Source organism: Mustela putorius, unplaced genomic scaffold (assembly GCF_011764305.1).
Source record: "Mustela putorius furo isolate JIRA1106 unplaced genomic scaffold, ASM1176430v1.1 tig00001433_pilon_pilon_pilon, whole genome shotgun sequence".
NCBI classification, from domain to species: Eukaryota; Metazoa; Chordata; class Mammalia; order Carnivora; family Mustelidae; genus Mustela; species Mustela putorius.
Window position 1 is genome coordinate 2,029,808 of NW_025421741.1, and position 23,658 is coordinate 2,053,465.

The window sequence follows — 23,658 nt, forward strand, 5'->3', positions numbered from 1 at the left end:
CTGCGGCTGGAGTGCGGCGAGGCCCGACGGAGGGGACGAGAGGCCGCGTGCGGCGCCTGGCCCCGAGCTGTGGGTCCCTCGAGTCTCCGCGCGTCGGTGCAGGTCAGCCTTCCCGGGAATCCCGGCGGGCCGCAGGCCCCCGCGCAGAGGATTCTGGGAGGTGTAGTTTTCTTTGGGCGCCGTCCCTCGGCTGCCTCGGCGCATGACGCACTTCCTCTGCGCCGCACCCGCCGCGGTCGTGGGGTGCGCGCCTCCAGGGCTGTTTCCGCCTGGGCGTTCGTGGGCCGAGCGGGCCCGGGGACTTCGGAATTTCTGTGGCTGCGGACCGGGCGGAGGGACAGAGTGAGCCCCCGCCCGGAGCGTCCTGTGCAGACCAGCAGCTGGGCCGGCTGAGCCCCCACGGTAGGTCTGGGGCGTGGTCGGGGCCAGCCTGGACTCGGGGTCTCCGTGTCGGGCCGCTCCGACTGCTCGTGTCCGGGCGCGGAGGCCGTGTCCCTGTGAGGGACTCCGCCCGGGCCCTCCCTCCGTGGGGCGGGAGGTCCCCCGTGGGAGGGCGCGGATGAGGCCCGCAGGGAGACCCTCACGGTTCGGTCCTCTGCTCCGCAGCCTGCAGGGAACAGCGCGGGATGGCCGGCACGTTCCGGACGGCGTCGTGTTGGGTAAGTGGGGTGCTCTCGTCTTTAAACGCTGACGGGGCGCTGCGGGCCGGCACCGCCGTCTCTGCGCCGTCGCCGCCGCGCCCGAACTCGCGTGCCCCCCCCCCCCGCTTCCTTCCCCGTTTCTGATCTCCAGAAACGCCCCTGGTTTCTGCACCCGCCGCGGACCCTGAACCCTGAGGATAGGGAGGGCCCTTGTTAAGGAAGCAGGAAGGAGCAGTTCTGGAGCGGGGGCGGGCGGTGGACCGGCGGGGCTGTGCCAGCGGGGCGGGGTCAGCAGGGGATGGCTGCGCTCCCGACCTCTTGCACGGGTGCCGATGCACCCCCCGGGAGCACTGTTAGGAGAGGCGCCCAGGACAAGGGCGCAGCTGTGTAGGCGTTGGCTTTGCGGCACCTGCACCGAGTCTGCAGCTCAGGTGGGAGTTCTCACCTGCAAATACCCAGATTAAAGGTTCCTACGCGAGTGGAGGCTCAGGTGTGAGGGAATAGAGCTCTGAGAAGTGGAGGGTTTGTGGCAAAGACAAGGAACGACGCGGTGCGCAAGGCCTGGGGTGCAAGAGAGGTGTAAGTGTGGAGGGTGGCTTTTCCCTGCAAACTTGAGCAAAGGGAACTTCATAAAAGCCGTGACATGAAATCCCTCAGAGAATTATTTCATGAGACAAACAGTATTTCTTGGACTTGGGTATTTATAAGTCTTTTTTTTTTTAAAGATTTTATTTATTAGAGCAAGTGAAAGAGCGCATGCTAGCAGGGGCCGAGGCAGAGAGGGAAGGAGAGGCAGACTCCCTGCCGAGCCGGGGATCCCCACTTGGCACTCAGTCCCAGGACCCCGAGATCATGACCTGCGTCCACCGCAGGCACTTAAGGATTGAGCCGCCCCGGTGCTTTGCATATTTATGTTTTAAGCAATTTTTCCGTACCAGAAAGAATGCCGGAATGGTCACTTCCTGAGAGGTGATGGCGTTGTTGCAAACTGGATTGCATAAGGCTGTGGACGGTGGAATGTAAAGAAATGATTAGTGACAGTAAAGACATTTTTTAGGTGGTATGATGCTTCAGGTGTGACAAGAAGAGTATGGGTGCCAGAACAAGGCAGTTCACAGAGTGACATGAGTCAGATAATTAACCTTAAAATGAAGGGTCTTTTCATTATTTTCTTTTCTTAAGTAATCTCTATGCCCAGTGTGGGACTTGAACTTACAATCCCGAGATGAAGACTGGCATGCTCTAACTGAGCTGGCCAGGTGCCCTGGGATATTTTTATTCTTTTTTTTGGATATTTTTATTCTTAAAACCATATAAAAAATACAGTGAGAGAAAACATTGTATTTACAGTAGCAATAAATAAAGATGAAGGAAGTGAGCAGAGTCATACCTCATGAAGAATAAGTAAGTAAACAGACTAAACGAAGACTTTAAAACTGTTGGATAGTATTAGTGGGTACCATCCTTAGCTAGGCATTTCATGTGTATGAAGTTGTTAAAGTCTCATGACCTTATGGGGCAAGTATGTCCCCACTTTACAGGTGAGGAAACTGGGAAGCCTGACCATGACCCCAAATTCGTAAAGGATCCGAGGAGACTAGGGTTGCAGAGCTAGGATTCAAACAAGGCAGTATCTTCAGAGTTGCGCTCTTAATGCCGCTTACATTTTCTGTTTTTTAAAAATACTTTTTTTGATAGAGAACAAGCTAGGGGAGCAGCAGGCAGTGGGAGAGGGAGAAGCAGGCTCCTTACTGAACAGTGAGCCCTACTGTGGGCTGAATCCCAGGACCGTGGGATCATGACCTGTGCCAAGGGCAGACGCTTAACCGACTGAGCCACGCCGGTGGCCCTATGCCTCTTACATTTTAATGTGAATAGCGTTTCCTTGTTTTTGAGTGCACATGTTAATTTAACAAACGTTAATTGATTATTACACCAGGTAATTTTTCTAGGGCATGTTGGGACGGACAAGATTGACAGGGTCCATGACCCCATGCTGGGTATGGGAGATGGTCAGACATACCAGAGGAGCATCGTAAACAGACAGAGACGTGAGTGTTGAAGCACGGGGAAGAGAGCGACTGAGTGGCTGCTTTGCTTAGATTGGCACCCTTGCTTGAGGCGACATTTACTTAGCACCTGAGTGACGACTTGACGATCATGGGATGCTGGGGGTGGTGGCGGAGGGAGCCTTCCAGACTTTTATTTCTAGGGTTGTATTCCAAGCAAGCTGCAGCCGCCTCTCGCGGAGAGAAAGCCTGTGGCGGGAGTGGAGAGGGAGGGCCCGGCAGCCGGGCCAGACCAGCAGAGCCCTTGAAGTAGGGGAAGGCTCATACTGGAAGGCCCTAGGAGTTTTTAATTTTACTTCATCTCGAAAGAATTTTGAAACTAGAGAAATCACAAGAATGGTATAAAAAACTCTTGTGCAGCGGTACCTGGGTGGCTCAGTTCATTAAGTGTCTGCCTTTGGCTTGGGTCGTGGTCCTGGGTTCCTGGCATTGAGCCCCACATCAGGCTCTCTGCCCCTCGCCCTGCCTGTGCTCTCTCTGTGTCAAATGATGGGTGAACGTATGGAATCTTTAAAAAAAAAAAATTACTCCTGTGCACTGTGGTATAAAAAACCTCTTTACCCAGAATTGTCAACATTTTAGCATATTTGCTCTATCACTTTCTCTGTGTGTGTGTGTGTGCGCGTGTGCATGTGTGTGCGCGCGCACATTCCGCTCTAACCTGTGTGTGTGCGCGTGTGCATGTGTGTGTGCGCGCACATTCCGCTCTAACCTTCCTCCCTTGTTCATTGTTCCAGCCTGCATCGCCTCATCTCTGCCGGCCCGCTCTCGCGCCTGCGCCGCACGCTCTCTCCCCCGGCCGCTCTCGCGCACGCGCCGCACGCTCTCTCCCCCGGCCGCTCTCGCGCACGCGCCGCACGCTCTCTCCCCCGGCCGCTCTCGCGCACGCGCCGCACGCTCTCTCCCCCCGCCGCTCTCGCGCACGCGCCGCACGCTCTCCCCCGCCGCTCTCGCGCACGCGCCGCACGCTCTCTCCCCCGGCCGCTCTCGCGCACGCGCCGCACGCTCTCTTCCCCGGCCGGCTCTCGCGCACGCGCCGCACGCTCTCTCCCCCGGCCGCTCTCGCGCATGCGCCGCACGCTCTCTCCCCAGCGCTCCCTCCCTCCCTCCGTTCCTTCTCCTCTTCCTCCTCCTCTCTTTCCCGTCCCTCTCACTTTTGTCCACACGAATGTGTCCGTGTCACAGTGCCTCACCCCCTGTTCTGCTCCCCAGAAAAGATCGCCAGCCATGGTTTCTGATGGACCTTTCCCATTGTCTTTCTCTACGTTTTGCGTGTATGACCGTGTGCCCTGGTGGCGGTTTTGCCTCTTCGTATGGAGATGGCCTTACTGCTTTTCCTCTTTAATATAAAGACTTTTAATGGCCTTTCGGAAAACGGGATTCTAAGTAACGCAGCCAAAGCCATTTGGTTATCATTTCCTTCCTCTAATATCAGTAGCAGGCTCCCGATCTCAGGGTTATGAGCCCCAAATTGGCATGGAGCCTGCTTAAAGTTTAAAAAAAAACCTAAAAGTTTGGAAAAGAGGTAGTCAGTAGCTTGGGGGTTTCTGTCCAGATTGTTTCTACAGGAAATAAGATTTTATGTTTCGTTCTCTTCTATGAATTGTGTAGTTTGCCATTTCTTTTACATTTATTTTAGTTTCTTTATGGCAATACGTATGGATGGGCGTTTCCTTTTATAATAGCTCCATTTTATGATCCTGCAGGGCGAATGGGCCACATCTTATTGAACTGTTTCTCCACTGATGGGCATTTAAGCCCGTGGACTTGCCTCCTGGGTCCCACAGCTGGTAGCCACTAGGGCTTCGTGCTTCCTGCTCTCAGGCCTCAGCTTTTGATCTGCTGAAATTTTGTATTCTTTTGAGACACAAATACATTTAAATTTTTAAAAATAACTAATTAAAATTATTTATGAATATTATAGTGATGGTGTGGAATTTTAGGTGTGCTTAATTAAACATTGGAAAAGTTTATTTTTATAATTTTCTTTTAAGGTTTTATTTATCTATTTGACAGAGAGAGAGATCACATGTAGGTAGAGAGGCAGGCAGAGAGAAAGGAGGAAGCAGGCTCCCGGCTGAGCAGAGAGCATGACGCGGGGCTCAATCCTGGACCCCGAGATCATGACCTGAGCTGAAGGCAGATGCTTTAACCCACTGAGCCACCCAGGCGCCCCGGAAAAGTTTTGTTTTTATGAATTGCATCATTCTGTATATAATTATTCTACAGTTTGAAAATGTCTCTGTAAGATGAATGTACCATATTCTTATTTAGGTATTGTCTTGTTGGTGGAAATTTAGGTTGTTGATCTTGTCACTGTTACAGACTTTGAAACCATGAACAGCTCTGCACATGTATGGATATATTCCTATCTCTTTTAATTTTTGGTGACATATATGATACTTTTCTGCATTCTCTTAGAACACAGTTAAGTCTTTTTTTTTTTTTTTTTAAGATATTTATTTATTTATTTATTTGACAGAGAGAGAGAGATCACAAGTGGGCAGAGAGGCAGATAAAGAGAAGCAGGCTCCCTGCCAAGCAGAGAGCCTGATGTGGGACTTGATCCCAGGACCCGAAGACCACGACCTGACCCCAAAGCATAGGCTTAACTCACTGAGCCACCCAGGTGCCCCTACAGCCGTTTATATCCTTAAAATGTTTGGTTTGTTTGGGTTATTACATAAATGGGTTTCAGACTATGTAACGTTGTTTCTGTTTTTCCCCATGCAAAAAAATACATTTGTAGTTGTATCTGTGACGATTTTTTACATATATATCCATTTGTAGCTTCTTTTGGCTTTTTAAAAACTTAATTGAGTTCTAAATAATAGTAAAATGCATAAACCTTAAGTAGAGTGTTTATATTCTTTTAGGTTCCTGGACCCAATTCCAGCAAGAGGGTTGGGGGTGCAGTTTCCCTACACACAGCATCACGCAGTTCTTGGACACCAGCAGGTTGTCTGAGAATTCATTTTGTCACTGTACCCAGAGATGGGGGACACTCTGTTGGGAACCAGCTGCCCTTTGGTGGGGTACCTCTTGGGGCTTTCCAGAGGTTGCATCATTAACATAACAAAAGATACCGTGATCACACTTAAGGAATTCCAAGGGTTTTAGGAGCTCTGAACCAGAAAACCATGGATGAAGACCGAATACATACGAGAAACGTTTTGGACATCTGACTGACCAAATATTCTCTCACACCACAGAATCGGAGCGTGTGCTGAAGGCAGATCAGTGTCAAGAATTCCAGTGGTCTAGCAGGTTCCATTTCTCTCCCTGTCGCCACTCCCCCCACCCCCAGGCCTCACTGCTTTATTTATACTTTTTTACTCCTGTTGCAACATCACTAATTTTGCCTTTTTAACTTAACATAATTGGAATTTTACAGTAAAGTATCTGGCTTCTCTTAGCATAGTTTGTGACTGACGTCCAAGTTGTATGATAGACTCTGTTGTATGAGTGTTTTGTTGCAATTTATCTGTATTCTGGTGTTGGCACAGACGCAGTCATCCCCAGGATTGGGCTGCGTCCAGTTATTGGCTGTTACGAGTAACACTGGTATAAACATTTTGTACACGACTTTTTTTTTGTACACGACTTTTTTTTTTGTACATGACTTTTGAGGGACATCAGTTCTTGTTTCTGTTGGGCAAACACCAGGACTTCTTGGCCTCAGCACTGTTGACGTTGTGGACTGAGTTACTCTTCGCTGTGGAGGATTGTCTTGTACATCGCAGGACGCTGAGCAGCGTCCTTGGCCTCTGCCGGTTCGGAGAGCCCCAGCAGCTCTGTCCCCACGTGACCGGCACAGAAGTCTCAGTGCCAGACATTCCCAAGGGCACAGACTTGGCGTATGTCTAGGAGTGATGCGTGTGTGTGTGTTTAAGTTCGGTGAACACGACCAGACACTTTCCCGATGCGCTGAAACGGCTCTGTGCCCCATCAGCACAGGCCAGCGGTGGTTTGTCCCCTTCTCTTGGAGCATCTTCCCAAGGATGGGTGTCCTGTACTCAGCCGTCATGCTGGGGCTCGCTTAATATGATATCCAGTCTTTATTTCTCAGTGTCTCCTTAGGTTTTTAAAAATAAATTTCTAGTTTCCTTTCAATCTATTGTATACTTCTATACTTTTAAGTATTTGTAATAGTAAGTCTCATGACAGTTGTTTCTAGTGTGTCTGCTAACTTCTGGGTCATCTGTGAGTCTGTGTTGTGTGCTTTTTCCTTGGATTTCTCAGTCTTGTTTTCTTGCCTCTTCACATGTCTCACAAGTTTCTATTTTATACCTACGTTGGTACAGCCACAGAGACCAAAGCTCAGTGTTACCTTCCACCAGAGTGTTTCCCCTTTCCTCTGCCACGCAGATAGGGAGATGACTGATGATGTCGTCAAACAGGCGCCAGGGTGCCACTTTATTGTGGTGCCTCCACCTGCAGTCTCATCGGTAAGGGTGTGGACGGTGACTGCAGGCTCCTCTATACAGTTCTTTGCGCCCTCAGTGCCTTGAGACTGGGAGAATCCGTCCGCCAGGCCAGCCCAGCTCCTGTGCTCACCAGCCTCCCCACACGTACCAGAAGGAAAGCCCGCTGTCCTTGGGGCATCAGAGGCTCCCCTGCCTGTTCTCAGGCTGGACGGATGCCCCCAGCGACAGAAACACCCAGCACTTGACTCACCTGGGAAGAGCTGGGGTTTTTAGAAGGGTTGAGTTTCACCGCATTGCTTTGTTTCATCCAATGAGATGACTGGTTGGCTGTTCTCTGCTGCGCACTGATGTGGCTTATTTCATAGATGGGTTTTTTTGTGTTTTTGTTGTTGTTAATTTTGGATCATGCTTTAATTTTTTAGAGAAATTTTTTTGTCACAGTTTGCTCCGTATGTGTGTGCAGGGCTTGTACTCAGTATTTTTATCCGGATAATTTGATCAAAGTTAATGGTAAATGAGTAAGACCGCAGTTCGTGCTGTAGTTGCCTGGTTTGTCTGGGAGGTTGTGCAAGTCTGTGCCATGCGCCGTAGGGCATCCTGTGGCTTCTGGGCACCTCGTCGGGGGAGACGTGATGGGAATTTGATGTCCCTGCGATGTCGGTAGAACTTACTGTCAGGTGCAGTGTGGGCGCGCGGCCTCTCTGGACCGGAGGGTGTCCCTTCGGTTGTACTTCTGTGTGCTTTCTCATCATGGATTAGTCAGTCTTGCTTTTTTTACTTCCTTCTGGGCCAACTTGGGTTCTTTCTACTTTCTTTAAAGATTTTTTTTTTAAAGATTTTATTTATTTATTTGACAGACAGAGATCACAGGTAGGCAGAGAGGCAGGCAGAGAGAGAGAAGGAAGCAGGCTCCCTGCTGAGCAGAGAGCCCGACGCGGGACTCAATCCCAGGACCCTGAGATCATGACCTGAGTCGAAGGCAGCGGCTTAACCCACTGAGCCACCCAGGCGCCCCCCTTTCTACTTTCTTAAAGAATTTCTATTTCTTCTAAGTTTTAAAATTTGTTGGAATAAATTTTGTTTTTTTATTTTTAAGATTTTATGTATTTATTTGACAGAGATCACAAGCAGGCAGAGAGGCAGGCAGAGAGGCAGGCAGAGAGGGAGAGAGGAGGAAGCAGGCTCTCCGCCGAGCAGAGAGCCCGATGCGGGGGTAGATCCCAGGACCCTGAGATAATAACTCGAGCCAAAGGCAGAGGCTTACCCCACTGGGCCACCCAGGCGCTCCTGGCACAAATATCTTCAGGTCTGCCACCATGTTTGCTTTAAAAACGTGAATTCAGCACCATGGATTTGGTAGGGAACAGTGTGAGCCTTCTGTCTGGCTTCACACAGCGCTCTTTCCACCACTTTATGATCAGCTGCAGCCCCTCTTATGTCCAAACACCAGGTCTTTTCCAAGGTAAAGTGGTATCTTGTCTTTTTATTATTTCTTAAACAGTTAACATGGGAAACTGCTACTATGTTTGATAGGTTCCTGTTCTTTCTTACGTGTTGCTGACAGAGGTGTCGTGCCCCATCCCCATTCTCCCCGATTCCCTGCGGGTTTGCCGTGTGACTTCGCGCGGGGTGGTTCTTGGCTGCATACAGTAGAACTGCCTCTGTGTTATAATCTCATGTATTTAAAAATCTTTATCTTAGATTTATGGATTCTCTCAGCAATGCTCTTAATAGTTTTCTATTTCTAATTTCTTCACGTCTTTACCATTCTTGACCAATAAAAATTTTTTAATGGTGTCTCTATATTTTATTTTTGTGCTTATCAAGTTCACAATCCAGTAAAAAGCTTAAACTAAGCCTCGCAGTTTCCTCACTGTCTTCTTCCATCCTGTGTCCGTGCTCAGCCGCTTTGGTCTATGTTCACTCTCGTGGCATCTGCCTGAAGGTTTTACACGATCACATGGTGTGATCGTGTTTCTCCTCCGCTGAAAAGTCGCTGATTTGACGCGTGGCCTGGGCGGGATCGGAATGCAGGAAGCCACAGCCTCGTTTCCCTACAACACGGCCTCAGACGTGCTGTCCACTCTGCCGTTCCTTGGCCACTGGGGTTGTCTTAGTGAGCACTCATGAGGTTCTGGTCACTTTTGGGCTTTGGGCCTCCAGTCCACACTCTTAATTCCTCCTCCTCTTCTTCCCCACACAGGCTGCAGAGGAGAGATGGGGAGCTTGTCCCTTCATTCTCACGTCCTGTGGGGGCTCCTCCTGGGTTGGGAAGCCCAGTGCTTAGACCAGAGAAGCTCCTCTTGTCAGGTGGGTGGTGCTCAGCACCAGGCGGTTGCTTAGGGCGTGAGACATGACCTTACGCTATTTGGCCATGTCGTGAATAATTCTCTCACTTACCTCGGCAGACTCCCCCAGAACTGCACTCACTGTCTCTTCCCTCCTGGGTCTCTCTGTCTGCAGCCAGTGCCGTCGCGTCAGGAGCCCATCAGGGGTGCTTAAGTCCAGGAATCTCTACTTCACTTCTCAGCTGCCTTTACAGAATGTTCCAGAAGCCTCCATCTTCAGAAGTTCCCAGAGGGTAACAGATACCAGATTCCTGGTTTACTGAAATCCCTGAACACAGACCAGTTCCTCCTGACTGTGGGCTCAGCGGACACCCAGATGGCTGTCCCGCATGTTCCCTCCCTTCCCCCAGTGGCCTGCTTCAGGGACTTCTGTCCAGCTGCTTCTGCAGCCCTCACTCCCCTCGTTTCTCATCCCTCCGGCACCCGTCCTTGGTAAAGGGCAGCGTCTTACTTCGCTGGACCCTTGCTGTCCTCCTCAACGTCCATCTCCGTGTGCCGGTCATCTCCGGTCAGATGTTGTCTGCTCTGTCTTCACCTGATGCCTGCAGTCCAGCCACTGCGTATCACTCCAGTTTTCCCACCCTGGCTCCAGCTGCCTCCATCGCCCCCAGATCCAGGACCGTCCGTTCTCCACAGCAGTCGGAATGACCTTGGGTGGGAATCAGAGCTCGAGGCCTTGGGGTGGCCTGTCCTCACTTGGAGTGAAATCTCAAGTCCTTACCATACGCTGTGAGCCCCAAAGGCCTGGGCCTTAGTTTTCATGCCTCCTGGAAGGCTCTTCTGCACAAACCTTGGTATCATTCTCCCATCGGTTGGGTTTTTACCCAGGTAGTCCCTTACCAGAGCGCTTCCTGATCACTCCATCCGCCTGCACCTGCCTGCCTGGGCTCTCTCCCCTTACCCTGCCTGAGTCTTGGTAGAGTGCTGTCACCACCTGCTTGTTGGGTGGTTATGTGTTTACTGTCACCTCCCCCTGCAAGGACAGAAACGCACCAAGTCCAGGGACCATGTCCATGGCTGAGCCCCCAGCACGTGGAACAATCCTGGCCCATGGGCGGTGCCTCAGAAATGCTTGTTGAATGATCTCGTGAGGACCTGTAGCTTGTTAGGATTTTCTTTCGGTCCCTGGAGAGGAACTTACTACAAGCATTTTGGGAGGTTCACAGAGCTGTCGGGAGCCTCACTGAGAGGTTGAACAGACAGAACTGCCGCACAACTCGAGGTAGGGACTGCTGCGCCTGGCCCGCCCTCTCTCTGGCATCTGCAGCTCTGTAGCACGGGTCCCGGCTCAGGGTCTGTGCGGGAGTGAGCCCTGGTCGACCTCAGCAATGGGTAATGGGCCCCTTATTTTCTCGAAAGAAGGCTAGGAGTTTATCTGTTTGGCCTTTATTTATTTATTTTTTTTATTTTTTCTTTCTTTCTTTCTTTTTTAAAGATTTTATTTATTTATTTGACAGAGAGATCACAAGTAGGCAGAAAGGCAGGCAGAGAGAGAGGAAGGGAAGCAGGCTCCCTGCTGAGCACAGAGCCTGATGCGGGACTCAATCCCAGGACCCTGAGATCATGACCTGAGCTGAAGGCAGAGGCTTTAACCCACCGAGCCACCCAGGCACCCCTCTTTTTTAAAATATATATATATTTATTTATTTGACAGAGAGATCACAAGTAGGCAGAGAGATAGACAGAGAGATGGGGAGAAGCAGGCTCCCCACTGAGCAGAGAGCCTGATGTGGGACTCGATCCCAGGACCCTGAAATCATGACCTGAGCCGAAGGCAGGGGCTTAAACCACTGAGCCACCCAGGCACCCAATTTATTTTTTTTTCTAATCGTGCCAAGTTCTCACTCTGTGTAAGACTCAAGGTGGGTTGAGCACCTGTCAAGATGACAGTTCAGAGAGTCACACCGTCCCATGTGTTTAGAATTGTTCTCTCCATTTCTGGGCAAAATATATCCTGGATAATTTTTTTCTAAAATTTTAAAGAAGATTTTATTTATTTATTTATTTGACAGTCAGAGATCACAAGTAGGCAGAGAGGCAGGCAGAGAGAGAGAGGAGGAAGCAGGCTCCCCACTGAGCAGAGAGCCCGATGCAGGGCTTGATTCCAGGGCCCTGAGATCATGATCTGAGCTGAAGGCAGAGGCTTAACCCACTGAGCCACCCAGGCGCCCCAAGATAATTTTTTTCTTTTCTTTTCTTTTCTTTTTTTTTTAAAGATTTTATTTATTTATTTGAGAGAGAGACAGTGAGAGAGAGCATGAGCGAGGAGAAGGTCAGAGGGAGAAGCAGACTCCCCATGCAGCTGGGAGCCCGATGCGGGACTCGATCCCGGGACTCCGGGATCATGACCTGAGCCGAAGGCAGTCGTCCAACCAACTGAGCCACCCAGGCGTCCCGATAATTTTTTTCTTAATCAAAGACTTGCAACACCTGTTTTGTCTCCCTGTATAGTTGTTTGTTTCCCTCTATAAGACTGGAAGCTTCTTTTCATCTTATTCCATTCTGTTCTATTTTCTGAGACGTTCCCTGAACAAGAGCATGGGGAGGGGCAGGGGAGAGAGAACCAGACTCCCCACTGAACAGGGAGCCTGACATGGAGCTCCATCCCAGGACCCCGAGATCACGACCTGAGCCGAAGGCAGATGCTCAACCAACTGAGCCACCCAGGCATCCCAAGACTGGAAGCTTCTTGAGGGCAGAAGTTGGTTGTGTTCATCCTGAAGTCTTCAGGACCAAAAACAATATGTGGCACATGGAAGCTCAGAAGTTTTTCCCTTTAAAGAGCGAGTGAGTGAGAGAATGAGCAGGGGGGGGGTCGGGGGAAGAGGGAGAGGCCAGCTCCAGGCTGAGCAGGGAGCCCAGCAGAGGGCTCATCCCAGGGTTCTGTGATCGTGACCTGAGCCAAGGGCAGGTGCTTAACTGACTGAGCCACCCAGGTGTGCTGGTTTTTGTTTTGTTTTGTTTTCATTCTGGAAGTCAGTGCTGACCTGGGCACAGGAGCCATTCCGGAGGAACATTTCTCCTTTCTCAGTTACTGTACATCTGTTCCGTGTCACCTAACGTGATTGTATCCGATTGAATGGGATGTATATTATTCCAGGAATTATTGTCATTCAAGGATATATCTATGGAGTTCACCTGGGAAGAGTGGCAGTTGCTGGACTCGACGCAGAAGTACCTGTACAGGGACGTGATCCTGGAGAACTATAGCCACCTGGTGTCTTTGGGTAAGTGCGGCTTCTCTGCGATGTCAGGCTGCGCGTTTCGAATTGGCACCCTTGTTCTTTTGTTGGTCTGTCCCGAGGTCTCCGGAATACTTCACGGGTATGGGCTTGAGCGTCAGAGAGCAAAGACTCCGGCCGCCTGTATGGCCCTCGTCCTCGCCGCGGTCTTTCCGCCACGTGCGAGCGAGCAGTTTCAGCGTGTAGTTCTGGGCCCCGCAGTGCCCAGCAGCCTGGCCCACATCCTTTATGGTTTTCCACCAACAGGGTATCATGGTACCAAACCCGATTTAATCTTCAAGTTGGAGCAAGGAGAGGAGCCATGGATAATAAATGCCCGAGTTTCCCGTCCGAGCTGTCCAGGTGGGTGCGCGGGGACCAGGAAGCCGGGCTGTGGGCGTGGAGCTCCGGCAGGGCTGCGGAAGGTCGGCGGCCCCGCCCTTGGACCCGGGGCCGCGGGGTCGGAGCCGCTGCTCAGGGAAGGGGAGGACGGGGCTCGGCCCACGCCTGCGCTGTCCTCTCCGCGGCCTGAGCGGACGGCGCGCCCGTGCGACCCGCGCTCTGCCAGGATGTCCCTTCGGGGTTCCTTGCTTTCCTTCGCGAGGTCACGGGCGGCGTCAGCCGGCCGCGCCTCCGGAGTTGGTCGCCGCCGCCGTCGCGTGGCTCGCGCTGTCCCCGTCCCTTGCACCGACCCCGCTCGCCTCCGCGGGGCGACGCCGCGTCTTCCGCCCTGCGCGCCGCAGACCGCGCTGCCTCCTTCCCACCGACGTCAGACTCTGGCTTTCTCGGGCCCTTCGCGGACGCTTCGGAAACGGTCGCCCGCTGCGTTCCCGCCCCCTGTTGCGCGCGGGGACTGCCCCCCGCAGAGGCGCTCTTCCCGCATCGCCCGCCTCCCTCCCGCCGGCCGCCGATGGCTCTTCCGCCGAGCGTTCCCCCGCCCCGCGGTGACCACCACCCCACCGCCCACCCCGCGCCCTCGGCCTCGGCGCTCTGCTCCGGTGCCGCGGGTTACTCCTCGCGGAGGGCCCCGGGCCGCCCCACTCTTCGCTCCCAGGAGCTCTTCGTCTCCGGCTTCCCCGGGTTCCTCGCGCGGCTCCCGGCTCGCCGCTGCGGCGGGGCTTAGGACCGCTGCGGCCTGGCCACGGTTCCGGCCTCGGAGCGCCTGTCCCTCGGTGTCACCCGACCGGATGCTGTTCTCTCGGGCGCGGGCGCTCGAGCTCTTGGTCTTCTCCGTAGCTGTTCCCGCCGCGTTTATTTTCATAAGCATCTGTCGCCGGGCTGAGAAAACAACGTGTCTTAGGTTCTGATTCAGCCGGAGGTAGGAATCGGGAGTTTATAGTCTCAGGTCACCGTTGTCTCCCGCGGGACGCCGCTGCACAGCGGCCGAATTCAGAAGCTTAGTGATGCCAGGAGCGCCTGGTGGCTCAGTCTTGATGTCGGCTCAGGTCATGACCTCAGGGTCCCGGGATGGGGCCCGGCTCTGGGCTTGCACTCGGGGCGGGCTGCTGGAGCCTCCCGCTCGGCTCCGCGTGCTAGGTGTGTGCGGCGGTAGCTAGCTGACCTCCTTCCGGCAGCCGGGCAGGCCGCTTGGTGATGTCAGCGGTCCATGCCGCCTTTTCCTCACCCCGGATGCCCTGCTTTTCTTTTCCTTTGTCCTGGGGGTTCCTCCCTGCCAGGCGTCACACACGGACACCGTGGACTCAGGGATAAGTCCCGTTTCTTTCCCCACACTCCCTTTCACCCGTCCCCCACGGGGTCTCAGAAGCCTGCGGGCACGTTGTCTTACAGCTGACCTGCCGGCGCCTGAGCTGGCCGCGAGGCGGGAAGGGCTCCTGGGGCAGCACAGGGACTGTCGGCACCGGCCAGGCCTGGTGCACGGAAGGAGGAAGTTCCCGTAGCTGTGCGGCACGCGCTGTGAGTCCTGCCTCGGAGTGTGCCGTCCGCAGGCCCTTCTCTCCACCTGCGCAGCTTCAGGAATGCGGGTGTCCGCGTGCGCTCATCGTCCCCTCCCGGCCGGGGCGGCACGTGTTCTCGTCCTGGGCCTGAGTCCACTTGCGAGCCCAGGATCTCTTGAGACGCGTGTGGTGCCTCCAGACTGGAGTGGCTGCGGCCGCACGGTCCGAACGGACGTGGGGTTACCGGACCCCTGGTCTCTGCGTGCAGTAGCACGAAGGGTTCAGAAGCCGTCAGGGAAGCTCCTCTGCAGAGGGGCGGAGGCCGGTAGCGGCCCCCACCGGCCCATCGCACACTCTCCTCGTTCACAAAGAAAGTCAAAGACGACTTCCTGCCCTAACACTGGCATACTTTCCTCTTCACTCCAGTCTTTTCTTTTTGTCCTGCATGGCCAGGGATAAGGTGACGCTCAGGGAGATGGTCCCGTCTGTTGGTGCAGATTTGGGCGTGTTTGGGGCTACAGAATCATAGGCTCTTGTCCCACCAGGCTTAGGTTTCCTTCAGAACCTAACAAGCGGGGATGCCTGGGCGGCTCAGTCGGTTGAGGGGCTGCCTTTGTCTCAGGTGGTGACCCGAGGGTCCTGGGATCAAACCCGGCTTTGGGCTGCTCAGTGGGGCGTCCGCTTCTCCCTCTGCCTGCCCACTCATGCTCTCTCTCGCTATCTCTGTCTCTCTTTCTCAAGTAAATAAATACATTATTTTTAAAAAGTACCCAACAAGCTTCCAGTCTGTCTTCTTTTTTTCCGAGTAATTCTGTGAAGCCAGTACCAACTACCGAAAGTTGTCTGAACATATATTCAAGCCTGAGAAGTCTTCTGGCCGCTGGTCTTGGTATTCTCACCCCTGTCCTTGAGAGGCCCTGCTTTGAGGCACAAACCATAATGTGAACTGTTGCCACATGAGTGGGGAGAGAGGGTTTATTGGGAGGTCCCAGGAGGCAGGAGATCCCCTGGTGGCCCCCCAGGACAGCTGTAGTGACACGATGAGGCTGTCCTCTGACGAGTGCGTCTTTCCTGGTGCCCTGCGGGCCTCACACTCAGCATCATGTTCCTGTTGGGCTCATCCTTATGCGGCCACACGTGTCCTCTGCTCACCTTCCCTGGAAGGTCTCGTCATTCATGGTGTTTAAGACCTTTTACGTGTTGTTGACTCTTGCTTTTCCCTGAGCACTGAACTTCGGTCTGCTGCCTACGTGCTGTCTCCTCTCCATTTGGGTATTTGCTGGGATCTCTAGTGTATCAGATCCCAAATAAAGTCCTTCATTTTTCCTCCAAACATTTTCTCTTTCAGAGAACAGCACCTCCTGTTTCTCAAGCCTAAAATCTGGAGTTCTTGAAGCTCCCCCTCGCTCTCCTCACCCTTCACTAGTCCTTTAGAGTTCCTTGGTTCTCTCCAGATGCGTGCCACATGCGCTCAGCTCTGGAATTTAATCCAAACCGCTAGGACCTTCCCGCACTACTGTAAGGGCTTTCTTGTCCGTCTCTCAGCCCTTCTTCTAATCGTTTTCTACATAACAGCCAGACATCTTTAGAAAGCACAACACGAGGGGCGCCTGGGTGACTCAGTGGGTTAAAGCCTCTGCCTTCGACTCAGGTCATGATCTCAGGGCCCTGGGATCGACCCCCGCATTGGGCTCCCTGTTCAGTGAAGACCCTGCTTCTCCCTCTGCCCCTCCCCCCTGCTCGTGTGTGTGCGCTCTTTCTCTCTCTCAGAAATAAGTAAATAAAATCTTAAAAAAAAAACAACAACTCTAAAAGGGGTGCCTGGGTGGCTCAGTGGGTTAAGCCTCTACCTTCGGCTCAGGTCATGGTCTCTGGGATGTGGAATTGAGCCTCGCCTCCGGCTCTCTGCTCAGCGGGGAGCCTGCTTCTCCCTCTCCCTCTGCCTGTGTCTCTGCCTACTTGTCTCTCTTTCTTTCTGTCAAATAAATAAATTTTTAAAAGTCTTTAAAAAAACAAAAAAAAAACTAGAAAAGCACAACATGAATCAAGATGTCCTCTAATTAAAACTCTTTGGGTAAGATGAAAACTTGTTGCCTGCCTATTTGGTTCTTGCCTCACTCTGTTCACTCAGTGGGTTTTATTTATCCCAGGCTTTTTTCAAAATATTTTTCTTTATCTTTTCTTTAAAGATTTTATTTATTTATTTATTTATTTAAAGATTTTATTTATTTATTTTATAGAGACAGATCACAAGTAGGCAGAGAGGCAGGCAGAGAGAGAGAGAGGGAAGCAGGCTCCCCGCTGAGCAGAGAACCCGATGCGGGACTCGATCCCAGGACCCTGAGATCATGACCCGAGCCGAAGGCAGAGGCTTAACCCACTGAGCCACCCAGGTGCCCAATATTTTTCTTTTTTTAAACTTGTATGCTTCATACCTAATGTGGAGCTCGAACTCATGACCCTGACAACAGGACTCACAGGCTGCAGTCTGCACTGACTGAGCCAGTGAGGTGTCCCGTTTTTTCTGTTTCTTAACTGTGCCAAACAGGTGTTCCCTTCTCAATAACTTTTGTCTTTTTATTAAAGATTATTTTTACTTTTATTTATTTGACAGAGAGATCACAAGCAGGCAGAGAGGCAGGCAGAGAGAGAGGAGGAAGCAGGCTCCCCACGGAGTAGAGAGCAGGATGCGGGGCTCCATCCCAGGACCCTGGGATCATGATCCGAGCCAAAGGCAGAGGCTTTAACCCACTGAGCCACCCAGGTGCCCCCTTCTCAAGAACTTTTTATGTGCTTTTCCATCTGTTTGGAATGCTCTTGCCCCTAATTTTCCTATGGCTTATTCAGTCTTACTTCTAATGTCTCATTGTACCTATCCGAATGTTACACGCTGGTTACCCTGTATCCTCTGAATTCACTTTTTGAGTAAGCTGCTGTAATAATAATAACATTCAGATACAAGATTAATGGTATTGGCTCCTAAGTGCAAGCTGAGTTTTTCTTCTTCTTTTTTTGTTTTTATTTTTTTAAAGATTTATTTATTTATTTGACAGAGAGTGCACAAGCAGGGGGAGCGGCAGGCAGAGGGGCAGGAAGAAGCAGGCTTCCCGCTGAGCAGGGAGCCCCATGTGGGGCTTGATCCCAGGACCCCTGGATCTTCAGCTGAGCTGAAGGCAGGCACTTAACCTACTGAGCCCCACCACGCCATGTGCCCCTAGGCTAAGTTTTTTTAAGCCTCTTGTTCTCTTTTTTCTTTTTCTTTTTTTTTTATCAGCGAGAGAGCATGGTGGGGATGTTGACGGTGGGAAGGAGCAGAGGGAGAGACTCTCAGGCACAAACACAAGCCCAACGTGGGCTCCACTCACCTGAGCTGAAAACCAGAGTCAGCCTCAGCACACTGAGGCCCCCCGGGTGGCCCTAAGCTTCTGTTTTAAAAACCGCTTTTGATCACTGTTAATTTGCCATCCATTTCCGTAATGGGATTTTGTTTGACGCGGTTCTGCATGCTCCAAAGCTCGGATACATGGCACGTCTGGGCTTGGCCAGTATTTCTTTGGAACCAGTGTCTGAGGTCTGTTATTTAGAAAAAAAAAGCTCATTACTTGGCAGTTCTGTAGCTCTCTAATTCCACATCAGCTACATCGACAATTAAAAAATATATATGCATATATATTTATTTTTCCTAGAAGGTTGGAAAGAATGGGGCCAGGAAAATGAAGACGAGTTCGAATACGTTGAGAGAAGTTTCGCTTGTGCTGCGTTTGGAAGACGTCGTCTGAGCAGAACCCGTGTTCCTTCAGGACAGAGAATCCATAAGTATAGCACACATGGAAGACGGCTGACCCAAAGCTCAGCTTCAGCCAAAAGCTGTCTGAGAAAAAACCCTGACAAGTTCCACGGATATGAAGAATCCTATTTTCTCAAGCATCAGAGAGCTCATAGTATAGAAAAAAACTGTGTGTGTAACGAATGTGGGAAGGCTTTTCGTTGTAGATCCCAGCTGATTGTGCATCTCAGAATTCACACGGGAGAGAGGCCTTACGAGTGCACCAAGTGTGAAAGGGCGTTCAGTGCCAAGTCCAACCTGAACGCTCACCAGCGGGTGCACACGGGAGAAAAGCCCTACTCCTGCGGGGAGTGCGGGAAGGTCTTCTCCTTCAGGTCCCAGCTCATCGTCCATCAGGAAGTTCACACGGGAGGGAAGCCTTACGGCTGCAGCGAGTGTGGGAAAGCCTACAGCTGGAAATCACAGCTGCTTTTACACCAGCGAAGCCACACGGGCGTGAAGCCGTACGAGTGTGGCGAGTGTGGGAAAGCCTTCAGTTTGAAGTCGCCATTCGTCGTACACCAGAGGACGCACACGGGGGTGAAGCCCCATAAATGCAGCGAGTGTGGGAAAGCCTTCAGGAGTAAGTCCTACCTCCTGGTTCACATCCGAATGCACACAGGGGAGAAACCCTATCAGTGCAGCGACTGTGGGAAAGCCTTCAACATGAAGACGCAGCTCGTCGTCCACCAGGGAATCCACACGGGAAACAATCCTTACCAGTGCGGCGAATGCGGGAAGGCCTTCGGCCGGAAGGAGCAGCTCACTGCACATCTGAGAGCGCACGCGGGCGAGAAGCCGTACGGGTGCGGCGAGTGTGGGAAGGCTTTCAGCAGCAAGTCATACCTCGTCATACACAGGAGGACGCACACGGGAGAGAGGCCGTACGAGTGTAGCTTCTGTGAGAGAGCCTTTTGTGGGAAATCCCAGCTCATCATACACCAGAGGACTCACTCGACGGAGAAACCCTACGAGTGCAGCGAATGTGAGAAAGCCTATCCCAGGAAGGCGTCGCTTCAGATCCACCAGAAAACTCACTCAGGAGAAAAACCTTTCAAGTGTGGTGAATGTGGGAAGGCCTTCACTCAGAAGTCGTCCCTCAGTGAGCATCAGAGAGTTCACACAGGAGAGAAGCCTTGGAAATGCTCTGAATGTGGGAAATCCTTCTGTTGGAACTCAGGGCTTCGTATACATCGAAAAACTCACAAGTGAGAAATTAGAATGAAGGAGATGTTAGCAACTTTGTCACGGATGTTGACCCTCAGGGGACTTCCGGTGATAACGGAGATGGGATGCAGCAGCAGGAAGTCCTGGACATACACTCCTGTCAGCCAAGTCAGAGAGAGACCATCGTGTTTGGAGTGTGGGGGCAGAAGCTTTTCGAACTAAGTCCCATGAGACTCTGCAGCTGAGAACGAAGGAATGAGGAGTAACTATGAAGGCCAGCGCCATCATGGTAGAGATGAAATCCGGAGAATTCGTAAATTCGTAAAAACTTCCCAAATTTAATAAACCAGGAAAGCATTTTCCCATAGGAAATGTGTTATGTGTGGGGAGTTATATTCCAGATTTGAAGCTACTTGAAAAACCATTCCAGGTTTTTTCAGGATGGAGTATAAAGTTGTTTTTTATTTTACTATGTAAATAAAGCAGTGGTCAGGAAAACATCAAGGAACATATTCTGAAGGTTAAAGGACATTTACTGTGACTTTCCTAAGTCACACTGAATAGCATTTTTAAAAATTTTGGTATTTTATTTTTTAATGTAACTTGTCATACATATATTTGGTAGCTTATGGAATAACATCCCCTAATATTCTCCATATTAAATGCTAAATATCAGTTTTGTCTCTTTATTTCTTAGCAACTAAGGTGATGTGGCATTTAATAAATGGAACGAATCTGCTCCCCAAATGAGTTTACTTACTCGGCAGTCTGCGGGAGTGGGTCTGGCGGTTACCACGGGGCTGTGTGAAGAGCAGGGAGAGACTGTTTTAGCCTTTCAGAGTGTGTTCTCCGCTGACTGGCGGGAGCTCCCTAGTCTCCTCTGGCTGGGCGCCTCTCTGGTGTGTGCGTGCCCGGGTTGGTGTCTCTCGGCGCCTGTCCCGCCAGCTACTGGTGACCCACTGCCGGGTCGGGGCGCCTCGTTCCTCGATCCTGAGTCTCTGACTCAGCCTGTGAACCAGAGGGGACCTGTGGGCCTCACTTACTCTTGCCTCGGCTCAGAGGTCCTGCTGGATTGGTTTCCCAGACTAAGTCTGGGTGTGGTCCCTCCTTGAATCTGATTTTCTGCCTCTCTTCAGTAAAAATGGTTTTTTTCTGCTCAAGTTAAGGAGAGTGAATTTCTATCTCATATCACTGAAGGGCTTTAGTTAGTAAATTGCTGCTGGGAGTAGTGAGTAAGTCACAAAAGAGGGCTTTTTTCCTGAGGCAAGAAGAAAATCAGATTCTTGTTTACAGTGTGGAAACTTTAGCCCAGAGTGTGAAGTGTTATTGCTCGTTTCCACCAAGAACCTTGTGGCTCCTGATCATCAGATTCTGGGAACACTGAGGGCTGCTGTTGCCATAGGAGAGTTAATTTATGAGGAAATCGGGGACAGGAGATGCGATGGCTACTTTCGTCCTGTTAGCTCTTAATCACAACAATCAGACTTGAGGCCTTGAACACCCAGCAAGGAAGAGCATTTTCTGTGACGTTGCGGAATTCAGCCACCACTTCATGTGCTTGCTAATCCCTTATAGGAGCCTGTATTGGTCTAGACTCTTTAATAATTATTTTTTTTAAGATTTATTCATTTGCAAGAGAGAGAGGGAGCATGAGCAGGGGGAGGGGCAAAGGAAGAGGGAGAAGCAGGCTCCCCGCTGAGCAGGGAGCCGGATGCGGGGCTCGGTCCCAGGACCCCGGATCACGACCTGAGCCGAAGGCAGACGCTTAACCCACTGAGCCGCCCAGATGTCCCTAATCTTTTTTGAAGGACATAATCCAATGTGTAAGTTTGCCTTCTTGCTCCCCCCTCCATGTCCTTTTCACAAGCAGAATACATTCTCCCCACCCGACTCCCCCGGAAGTCTTTTTTTTTTTTTTTTTTTAAAGATTTTATTTATTTATCAGAGAGAGAGAGAGAGAGAGTGAGCACAGGCAGACAGAGGCAGAGGGAGAAGCAGGCTCCCTGCCAAGCAAGGAGCCCGATGCGGGACTCGATCCCAGGACACTGGGATCATGACCTGAGCCGAAGGCAGCTGCTTAACCAACTGAGCCACCCAGGCGTCCCTCCCCCGGAAGTCTTAATTCACCCAGGGGTCAACTCTGAAGTCTCTCAGTACCATCTACATCAGTTGTGGGTGAGATGGGGCACGCGGCGTCGGGCCAGTATTCCTCTCTGTTTCAGAATGTGTGAAACCAGACCGTTACCTGCTTCCAAGATCCAATGATGAGGCCGACATGAAATAGACCACCCTGTCCTAAAAGGGAGAAATCAGGAAAAACGGTTGGGAGTCCCACGCAAGTTAAAAACCTCACAGGGCAAATTCCATTGGATTTTAAGGCCTGGGAGTAATTCTCTTTGGCCCAGTGCTTTGTCCTCTGAGCCCACCTGGGCGGTGGCCGTGCCCGTCGTCCCTGGATGCTGGACAAGCCTCTGGAATTTGAAAAGATGGCTTCACGCTCTGAGACCGAGGAGGTGGCTCTACTCCCAGGGTCGCTCTTCCTTTGTCTTTAAGGATGACCCACGTGCCCATCTGGAGAGCTCTGTTGGCCCGTTTCCTGGACAGCCGACGAGCTGCTTCACAGTCTCTCTCCCCTTCAGTCCAGTTGGTAGCATTTCTGCTGAGACGCTTGATGGACTCACAAGGCACACCCTTGTTCTCCTAGAGCAGAGTTTCTCATTGTTTTACAGTCACGGAGAAGCCGAGAATCTCAAATTCTCAAAATCGATTTCCTTTATTCTTAACAATTCATTTTTCAGTTTATCTCTGTCCTCTCAAGTTGTACTATGAGCAGCAGGAAGTCAGGCCATGTTGTCAACACTCAGCTTAGACATCTGTGCAGCTAAAAGTTTCAATTCATTAAAAGTTAGTGTTTTACAAAACACTAGGACAGTTTAGCCAAATTCTCTGTCACTTTATTAGAAAAAAAATTTTTTTAATTGCTGCTTGTTCTTTTTAAATTTTACTTAGGGCACCTGGGTGGGTCAGTCATTAAACATCTGCCTTCAGCTCAGGTCATGATCTCAGGGTTCTGGGATCGAGTCCCGTGTCGGGTTCCCTGCTTGGGGGGAGGCGGTTACTTCTCCCTCTGCCTCTCTGCCTGCTGCTCTGCCTGCTTGTGCTGTTCCTCTCTGTCAAATAGATAAATAAAGTCTTTTAAAAAATGAAGATTTGGGGGTGTCTGGGTGGCTCAGTGGGTTAAGCCTCTGCCTTAGGGTCAGGTCATGATCTCAGGGTCCTCGGATCGAGCCCTGAATTGGGCTCCCGCTCTGTGGAAAGACTGTTTCTCCCTCCTCCACTCACCCCTGCTTGTGTTCCCTCTCTCACTGTGTCTCTGTCAAATAAAATCTTAAAAATTGGGCGGGGGGCACCTGCATGGCTCAGTCATTTAGCATCTGCCTTCTGTTGACGTCTTTTTTTTTTTTTTTTTTTTCCTGCTCAGGTCTTGATCCCAGGGTCATGGAATCAGACTCCCTGCTCACCGGGGAGTGAGTTTCTCCCTCTGCTTTTGCATCTCCCCGCTGCTTGTGATTTTTCTTTCAAATTAATAAAATATTTTTAAAAATAAAGTAAAATATCACTTAATACATAAGAAGACACAATTAGAAAAATCACCACTTGGTAGCTAGCACAGTAGTATTTGTCTTAGGCAAGAACTGTCTACGGACATTAAAATTAGGCGGGTGAGAATTTTATGAGGGATTTTTTTTTTTAAAGATTTATTTATTTATTTATTTGACAGAGATCACAAGTAGGCAGAGATGCAGGTAGAGAGAGAGGAGGAAGCAGGCTCCCTGCTGAGCAGAGAGCCCGATGCGGGACTCGATCCCAGGACCCCGAGATCATGACCTGCACCGAAGGCAGCGGCTTAACCCACTGAGCCACCCAGGCGCCCCATATGAGGGAATATTTAATTAGTCTTAAAACATCTGCCTGTGAGATACTTATTAATTACAATTGGAAAAAATAAGAACTTTACAAAAGAGAAATCTGGCATTTATCACCTTAATTAAGCAATCAAAATG

The 23,658-nt window shown here is 51.1% G+C and overlaps 1 protein-coding gene across 11 annotated transcripts; it reads left to right on the forward strand.

Moving 5' to 3' along the window:
* The first annotated feature begins 205 nt into the window (after positions 1-205).
* Positions 206-20,341, forward strand: LOC101670141 (zinc finger protein 26). Of its 11 annotated transcripts, none has more exons than XM_045087718.1 (9): positions 206-402; positions 607-659; positions 2,581-2,692; positions 9,341-9,447; positions 9,601-9,718; positions 12,096-12,272; positions 12,586-12,712; positions 12,974-13,069; positions 18,288-20,341. In XM_045087718.1, exons 7-9 carry the CDS (start codon positions 12,613-12,615, stop codon positions 19,637-19,639), a joined length of 1,548 nt encoding a protein of 515 aa, XP_044943653.1. In that variant the 5' UTR covers positions 206-402; positions 607-659; positions 2,581-2,692; positions 9,341-9,447; positions 9,601-9,718; positions 12,096-12,272; positions 12,586-12,612; the 3' UTR covers positions 19,640-20,341. The 11 variants fall into 11 exon arrangements, with proteins under 11 accessions (XP_044943653.1, XP_044943652.1, XP_044943656.1 ...); XM_045087717.1 differs by having other exon boundaries at positions 2,594-2,692; XM_045087721.1 differs by having other exon boundaries at positions 2,594-2,692; positions 12,604-12,712.
* The last annotated feature ends 3,317 nt before the right edge of the window (positions 20,342-23,658 follow it).

What these genes read in the sequence shown, in the direction of transcription:
- LOC101670141 (XM_004779588.3), top strand. Translation starts at nt 627, where the DNA reads ATGGCCGGCACGTTCCGGACGGCGTCGTGTTGG. An exon ending in TCCGGACGGCGTCGTGTTGG is followed by an intron (nt 660 to 12,585) that starts GTAAGTGGGGTG and finishes ATATTATTCCAG; the next exon opens with GAATTATTGTCATTCAAGGA. An exon ending in TTCCCGTCCGAGCTGTCCAG is followed by an intron (nt 13,070 to 18,287) that starts GTGGGTGCGCGG and finishes TATTTTTCCTAG; the next exon opens with AAGGTTGGAAAGAATGGGGC.